General features: G+C 44.7%; 1 protein-coding gene across 1 annotated transcript in view; it reads right to left on the bottom strand.

Moving 5' to 3' along the window:
- Nucleotides 1-518: 518 nt before the first annotated feature.
- LOC138672966 (caspase-1-B-like) overlaps nt 519-8969 on the bottom strand; it is a 32371-nt gene continuing 23920 nt past the window's right edge. The window contains exons 8-9 of the mRNA XM_069761443.1: nt 8037-8146; nt 519-814 (exon numbers count right to left, since the gene is read on the bottom strand). Of these exons, the coding sequence (XP_069617544.1) occupies nt 725-814; nt 8037-8146 (200 nt within the window). The 3' untranslated portion in view covers nt 519-724. The remainder of the gene's footprint in view (nt 815-8036; nt 8147-8969) is intronic.

Here is an 8969-nt window from a genome sequence, read left to right as displayed (position 1 = left end):
TGATGACGTAGCGGTCTCGCGAGACCGCTACATCATCATCTTGCGAAATCGCAGTATGGACCGGTTACCGGAGCATCGCGAGCGGGAAAGACCTGTTGTGGATCCGAGGGGCCGACGGACGGTGAGTATATAACGATTTTTTAAATTATTTTTAACATTAGATCTTTTTACTATTCATGCTGCATAGGCCGCATGAATAGTAAAAAGTTGGTCACACAGGGTTAATAGCAGCGTTAACCGAGTGCGTTACACCGCGGTCAACGTTGCCATTAACCCTGTGTGAGTGCTGACCGGAGGGGAGTACGGAGCGGGCACTGACTGCGGGGAGGAAGGAGCGTCCATTTTCTTCTGGACTGTGCCAGTCGCTGATTGGTCGCGGCAAAACAGCCACGACCAATCAGCGACTTGGATTTCCATGACAGACAAAGGCCGCGACCAATGAATATCCGTGACAGACAGACAGACAGACAGAAGGACAGAAAGACGGAAGTGACCCTTAGACAATTATATACTAGATAGAGTTTTAAAACTTCATTGTTACTGTTCCAGAAAAATCAAAGAAACAATGGACTTTCTTCACTTAGATCTATGCCTTATTGAAGTGTTTGTAGTTGAATAAGTATGTCTTTTATAGTGAGGCAGTGCACATACACTCGCAGTTTTTGTATCTTTGAAAAACAAAATAAAAAGCTGTTAAAACACAAGGGATTTCTACAGCCAAATGTTAATACCCGGGGCACAAGAAAAATTTATTCACAAGGGTGTTCCTTTCCTGCGTTGGCATCTGGATGCCGTTCTTGAAAGAGCGTTGGACCTATGATGAGAAAGAAAACCAAGAGACATCAAAAATACATTTTAACTTTTTAATATATGCTTAATATTGAAGTAAATGGCTTGTCCATGTTATATATATATTTTTATTTGTGTTGGGGACATGATTTTGAGGCACTTTCTTATATATAATCATTACAGATTCTCCTCGGCTTTTATAGATGACACAATACTGCTGTCTACAAACTGGACCGCTAGTCACTGATGCTGCCCTCCCAGCCGGCCTGAACTGCAGTGAACTCTGGACCGTGGGAATATGCACTGGCATTTTCCCACGGTCCAGAGGTCACTGCAGTTCAGGCTATGAGGGAGCGCTGCCTCAGTAACGTCACCGCTAGTCACTGAAGCTGTGCTCGTAACATCTCATTCACCAGTGGTGTTCAGCCGGGACTGTCGCATTTTGGCACCATCCTGGTTGAAAACTGTATATCCCCCAGATATGGATTACTGCGTGGGTAGAAATTTGCCTCCTTATCTCTTGAGTCCCTGTGCGGTCACACAGGTTGCATCAATGATATGTCCGCCCCCTATCCAACAGCTATATGGCATTTACCATATGGGTTAAAATTGTTATGTTTTACTAGACAGCCCTTTATGAAAGCAACAATAGCAAATATTCATTTTTATTTTTTTTATTTCATTAATTTAACCCCTCTGTGACCTTAGACGTACTATCCCGTCGAGGTGCCCTGGGCTTAGCTGACCCTGGACGGGATAGTACGTCATAGCCGATCGGCCGCGCTCACGGGGGGAGCGCGGCCGATCGCGGCCGGGTGTCAGCTGCTTATCGCAGCTGACATCTGGCACTATGTGCCAGGAGCGGTCACGGACCGCCCCCGGCACATTAACCCCTGGCACACCGCGATCAAAGATGATCGCGATGTGCCGGCGGTGCAGGGAAGCACCGCGCAGGGAGGGGGCTCCCTGCGGGCTTCCCTGAGACCCCCGGAGCAACGCGATGTGATCGCGTTGCTGCGAGGGTCTCACCTCCCTCCCTGCTCCCTCCAGCCCCTGGGACAAAGTAACAAAAGTAAAAAAAAAATTTTTCCAAATGTGTAAAAAAAATAAAAAAAATAATTCCAAAATAATGAAAAAAAAAAAATATATATTATTCCCATAAATACATTTCTTCATCTAAATAAAAAAAAAACCCAATAAAAGCACACATATTTAGTATCGCCGCGTCCGTAACGACCCGACCTATAAAACTGTCCCACTAGTTAACCCCTTCAGTAAACACCGTAAGAAAAAAAAAAAAAAAACGAGGCAAAAAACAACGCTTTATTATCATACCGCCGAACAAAAAGTGGAATAACACACGATCAAAAGGACAGATATAAATAACCATGGTACCGCTGAAAGCGTCATATTGTCCCGCAAAAAACGAGCCGCCATACAGCATCATCAGCAAAAAAATAAAAAAGTTATAGTCCTGAGAATAAAGCGATGCAAAAATAATTATTTTTTCTGTAAAATAGTTTTTATCGTATAAAAGCGCCAAACCATAAAAAAATGATATAAATGAGGTATCGCTGTAATCGTACTGACCCGAAGAATAAAACTGATTTATCAATTTTACCAAACGCGGAACGGTATAAACGCCTCCCCCAATAGAAATTCATGAATAGCTGGTTTTTGGTCATTCTTCCTCACAAAAATCGGAATAAAAAGCGATCAAAAAATGTCACGTGCCCGAAAATGTTTTCAATAAAAACGTCAACTCGTCCCGCAAAAAAACAAGACCTCACATGACTCTGTGGACCAAAATATGGAAAAATTATAGCTCTCAAAATGTGGTATTGCAAAAAATATTTTTTGCAATAAAAAGGGTCTTTCAGTGTGTGACGGCTGCCAATCATAAAAATCCGCTAAAAAACTCGCTATAAAAGTAAATCAAACCCCCCTTCATCACCCCCTTAGTTAGGGAAAAATAAAAAAAAAATGTATTTATTTCCATTTTCCCATTAGGGCTAGGGTTAGGGCTAGGGTTAGGGCTAGGGCTAGGGCTAGGGTTAGGGCTAGGGTTAGGGCTAGGGTTAGGGCTAGGGCTAGGGTTAGGGCTAGGGTTAGGGCTAGGGCTAGGGCTAGGGTTAGGGCAAGGGTTAGGGTTAGGGTTAGGGCTAGGGTTAGGGTTAGGGCTAGGGCTAGGGCTAGGGTTAGGGCTAGGGTTAGGGCTAGGGTTAGGGTTAGGGCTAGGGTTAGGGCTAGGGTTAGGGCTAGGGTTAGGGCTAGGGTTAGGATTAGGGCTAGGGCTAGGGTTAGGGCTAGGGTTAGGGCTAGGGTTAGGGCTAGGGTTAGGGCTAGGGTTAGGGTTGGGGCTAAAGTTAGGGTTGGGGCTAAAGTTAGGGTTAGGGTTTAGATTACATTTACAGTTGGGAATAGGGTTGGGATTAGGGTTAGGGGTGTGTCAGGGTTAGAGGTGTGGTTAGGGTTACCGTTGGAATTAGGGTTAGGGGTGTGTTTAGATTAGGGTTTCAGTTATAATTGGGGGGTTTCCACTGTTTCGGCACATCAGGGGCTCTCCAAACACGACATGGTGTCCGATCTCAATTCCAGCCAATTCTGCGTTGAAAAAGTAAAACAGTGCTCCTTCCCTTCCGAGCTCTCCTGTGTGCCCAAATAGGGGTTTACCCTCACATATGGGGTATCAGCGTACTCAGGACAAATTGGACAACAACTTTTGTGGACCAATTTCTCCTGTTACCCTTGGGAAAATACAAAACTGGGGGCTAAAAAATAATTTTTGTGGGAAAACAAAAAGATTTTTTATTTTCACGGCTCTGCGTTATAAACTGTAGTGAAACACTTGGGGGTTCAAAGTTCTCACAACACATCTAGATAAGTTCATTGAGGGGTCTAGTTTCCAATATGGGGTCACTTGTGGGGGGTTTCTACTGTTTAGGTACATTAGGGGCTCTGCAAACGCAATGTGACGCCTGCAGACCAATCCATCTAAGTCTGCATTCCAAATGATGCTCCTTCCCTTCCGAGCCCTCCCATGCGCCCAAACGGTGGTTCCCCCCCACATATCGGGTATCAGCGTACTCAGGACAAATTGGACAACAACATTTAGGGTCCAATTTCTCCTGCTAACCTTGGAAAAATACAAAACTGGGGGCTAAATTATAATTTTTGTGGAAAAAAAAAATTTTTTTTATTTGCACGGCTCTGCGTTATAAACTGTAGTGAAATACTTGGGGGTTCAAAGCTCTCACAACACATCAAGATGAGTTCCTTAGGGGGTCTACTTTCCAAAATGGTGTCACTTGTGGGGGGTTTCTACTGTTTAGGTACATTAGGGGCTCTGCAAACGCAATGTGACGCCTGCAGACCATTCCATCTAAGTCTGCATTCCAAATGGCGCTCCTTCCCTTCCGAGCCCTCCCATGCGCCCAAACGGTGGTTCCCCCCCACATATGGGGTATCAGCGTACTCAGGACAAATTGGACAACAACTTTTGGGGTCCAATTTCTCCTGTTACCCTAGGGAAAATACAAAACTGGGGGCTAAAATATAATTTTTGTGGGAAAAAAATTTTGTTTTATTTTTATGGCTCTGCATTATAAACTTCTGTGAAGCCCTTGGTGGGTCAAAGTGCTCACCACACATCCAGATAAGTTCCTTAGGGGGTCTACTTTCCAAAATGGTGTCACTTGTGGGGGGTTTCAATGTTTAGGCACATCAGTGGCTCTCCAAACGCAACATGGCGTCCCATCTCAATTTCTGTCAATTTTGATTTGAAAAGTCAAACGGCGCTCCTTCCCTTCCGAGCTCTCCCATGCGCCCAAACAGTGGTTTACTGCCACATATGGGGTATCAGCGTACTCAGGACAAATTGGACAACAACTTTTGAGGTCCAATTTCTTCTCTTACCCTTGGAAAAATAAAAAATTGGGGGCAAAAATATAATTTTTGTGAAAAAATATGATTTTTTATTTTTACGGTTCTGCATTATAAACTTCTGTGAAGCACTTGGTGGGTCAAAGTGCTCACCACACATCCAGATAAGTTCCTTAGGGGGTCTACTTTCCAAAATGGTGTCACTTGTGGGGGGTTTCAATGTTTAGGCACATCAGTGGCTCTCCAAACGCAACATGGCGTCCCATCTCAATTCCTGTCAATTTTGCATTGAAAAGTCAAACGGCGCTCCTTCCCTTCCGAGCTCTCCCATGCGCCCAAACAGTGGTTTACTGCCACATATGGGGTATCAGCGTACTCAGGACAAATTGGACAACAACTTTTGGGGTCCATTTTCTCCTGTTACCCTTGGTAAAATAAAACAAATTGGAGCTGAAGTAAATTTTTTGTGTAAAAAAGTTAAATGTTCATTTTTATTTAAACATTCCAAAAATTCCTATTAAACACCTGAAGGGTTAATAAACTTCTTGAATGTGGTTTTGAGCACCTTGAGGGGTGCAGTTTTTAGAATGGTGTCACACTTGGGCATTTTCTATCATATGGACCCCTCAAAATGACTTCAAATAAGACGTGGTCCCTAAAAAAAAATGGTGTTGTAAAAATGAGAAATTGCTGGTCAACTTTTAACCCTTATAACTCCCTAGCAAAAAAAAAAATTGGTTCCAAAATTATGCTGATGTAAAGGAGACATGTGGGAAATGTTACTTATTAAGTATTTTGTGTGACATATCTCTGTGATTTAATTACATAAAAATTCAAAGTTGGAAAATTGCGAAATTTTCAAAATTTTCGCCAAATTTCCGTTTTTTTCACAAATAAACGCAGGTACTATCAAATAAATTTTACCACTATCATGAAGTACAATATGTCACGAGAAAACAATGTCAGAATCACCAGGATCCGTTGAAGCGTTTCGGAGTTATAACCTCATAAAGGGACAGTGGTCAGAATTGTAAAAATTGGCCTGGTTATTGACGTGCAAACCACCCTTGGGGGTAAAGGGGTTAAACTGGAGAAATGGAGAGTAATTAACATTTTTATTTTTTAATATGTATTAAAATGTTTTTTACTTTTCTTTTTTTTTTTTTAGCTTCCATAGGGAATCTGAACTTGTGATCATTCGATCGCTTGGACTACATACTGTACTACTTCAATTTTTCCTTATATATATTCTTAATCGTGGGCCACAGGATTACCAACATGGCAGTGATAAGGGCTTTCATTATGGAAATGTCACGCCGTTCTGTCTGTATCTGGTTTTCGGCGTGACAATGCATATGTTTGCTTTAACCCTTTACTCTTTTCCCCCTAATGCTGCGCAGTCGTACATGGGTATTTAGGTATTTGCCCTGCCGCATACCTTTCTCATGTGTGGTCCCTGGTTGCTGCTGTGAAGCTGTCCGTGGGTTGTGAGGTCATTTGCAGCGCGTGCATGACTTTCCACGTGGCTCAGTGCATGCAGTTTGTCAGGTGCCCTGAGCCTCAGATCCTGCACTCTTTGTGCTGTAATGGTTTCTGTGTGTGCTAAGTGCATGCGCGGCCACACCTCCCCTGCTTTTTTTCAGGGTTAAGGTGTGTACTTCAAATGCTGTCCCCAGCCAATTGCTGAGGGGCAGCTCATATATAAAGCTCCCCTGCCCTACGGGCGGGGCCTGAGCTACACTCACAAAGCTCTTGAACTTTGCTATGTGTGTTTGTGTTCCTGCACCTCTCCCGTCTATGTTTTGGTACCAAAGTCCTTACTTTGATTCCTGTTTTGTCCTGTTCTGTCGCCTGTCCTGGAGGCGGTATATCCAGGCCCGAATGCTTGATCCTGTACCTGTCCTGTACCTGAACCTGTCTGAATTGTATCTGCTGTGATTATGTTCCTGGAATCCCTTTGCATCTGGAGCCTCACTCCCAGTGTTGTTGAGTCTCTTGAAACTGGTGTTTCTGCTGAGCATCTACTACTCTGTGCTCTGACTACCATGCAGTGTTAACCCCGTCTGGCTCATGTCCAGTACGGCGGTGTTTGCACCATCACGCTTGAGTTCCTTCCTAGGTCCGATGCCCGGAGCCTGACGACCGCAGTCTGGAACCTGATGACCGCTGTCTGGAGCTTGGAGCCAGATGACTTTGGTGGTGCCTGTAGGTCGTGTCGGATTTCTGGAACCGAACGTCTCCTGTCTGATGTCTGCCGGTGACCCTGGGTCCAGATGTCCTGATGTCCTGCCTGTGTCTTGTTGACCTCATGGACCCTGATGTCCTTATATCCTGTCTGTTCCCTGATGTCCTCCCTGTGTCTCATATCCTGATGTACCTGATTTCCTGGGCTGCCACGCCAGTGTCCCAGCCGATGACCTGGGCTGCCACGTCAGTGTCCCAGATGTCTATCCGGTATTCCTGATGTCCTGATGTAACCTGATTTTACTGGGCTGCCACGCCAGTGTCCCAGCTGATGACCGGGGCTGCCACGCCAGTGTCCCAGATGTCTGTCAAGTATTCCTGTGTCCTGATGCACTGCCTGTGTCCTGATGTCCTGAGGTCTTTCCTGAGTCCAGATGTCCTGATGTCCTGTTTGTATCCTGATGTCTTGCTCGCACCCTGATGTCCTCGTGTACCCTGATGTCCTGCCTGGGTCCTGATGACCCGCCTATCTGTGCCTCTGTGATCTGTTGGTGCCTTGGGGTCCACTGGGTGGTACCCTTCTGAGGTGTGGAATCGGGAGCCTGACATCGTCATGTTTTGTTTATGTACTGTGTGACTTTACTTTAGTAAACTTTACTTTTTCTATACCTGATGTATCGGTGTAATCAAGTCCTACGTGTTTCTTTCTTCGTCCACATGCTTAGCTGCCACAAAACCCCAGTTGCTGCCCTCCCCTAGTTCGGGTAGTCCCGGGTCCCCCTCTGCAGTTTAAAGGGTCCGTATTGCGTCCCCGGGGGATGCGCGCCCCATGCCCTCTGAGGTTGGTCGGCTTGTGGGCATCTATTGGCTGGGCCGCATTTGTGGCCGCAGCTGATCGTGACAGGCAAGCAATGCAATCACCCTGCAATCATGTGGCAGGGAGGAACGATGGGCATCCAGACCAGATGCCCGAACTGCACAGTTTGAATGATACTTCTCATGAGACCAATCCACACGCCCCGACCCTCTCCATGACGGATATATCCACTCTGGGCAACTAAGGGGTTAACATTAAATTAACAAATTGGTGTTCACACCATATTATTCTTAATTTAAAGGCCCAAAATTGTATGCTGACCACTGTCATTAGATAGGTCTACAACTTCTCTTTGAAGACTTACGTTTTGGAAGATATCCTGTATAGGTAAATTGTGAGCATCTTTTTTCATGTCGCGAATCAATTGTTTAATGAACAGGGAGCCGGATTTGGGATCTCTATACGAAATGGTATCTGGTGACAAAAGAAAGACAAACATCTGTATGTCAGAAAACTAGAACAATATTACCAGCATAATACTTGGGTGCAGACACAAAAAATTCAGGATAGCGGTAGTGTGGTTTGTACCTATGTTATCACCACTCCACTGTGGCTTTAATAAATACTCTATTAAATATTTATTGTTATATTTATTACTACTGATGAGCGAGCGTGCTTGGATAAGGTGTTATCTGAGCATGCTCGTGTGGTAATAGAGTATCTTCGGCTTGCTTGAATACTATGTTCAAGTTGGCGTGGCTAGATGTCTCGCAGCTTTTCGTCAGCCGCAACACATGCAGGGATTGTCTGTTTCTTAGGTTGACAGCTATTCCCTTTGAAGCCCCTATACATATGAACGCTCTGTTTGGATGAGCGTGCCGAGTTCGCATTAGACAGAGAGGAGAATTGAACTGGCGAACACTTCTGGTGGCAGCTTATCTCCAGGGAATAAAAAGGATCTGTACCTTGACAGCTGGAGCTGGGCATTGTAGGGACCCCTAAAAAACCTGATGGCTTATTCTTATGATAAGTCATTCATTCTTGATCTCTTGGGGCCTATATACTGGATACCCATCATTGTCAAAATTAATGGGCCTCTTCCTTCTTTACTCAGGTAGAGCAGCTTGTCGATACTGACAGCTGTGCGTGCTACTGGTCAGTAACATGGGATTTGGACCTCCGTTGATCAAGCAATAATGGCCTAATTCAATGGCAGCCTTCTGAACAAGATATAGATAGGTTGCTAATCATTTTGCTGACATAGTCATAGACCTCTTGAACCATATGGCCATTACAG

Source organism: Ranitomeya imitator, chromosome 3 (genome assembly GCF_032444005.1).
Source record: "Ranitomeya imitator isolate aRanImi1 chromosome 3, aRanImi1.pri, whole genome shotgun sequence".
Taxonomy (NCBI): domain Eukaryota; kingdom Metazoa; phylum Chordata; class Amphibia; order Anura; family Dendrobatidae; genus Ranitomeya; species Ranitomeya imitator.
The sequence above is the reverse complement of the archived record's forward strand: the minus strand, read 5'-3'. Positions and strand labels throughout refer to the sequence as shown.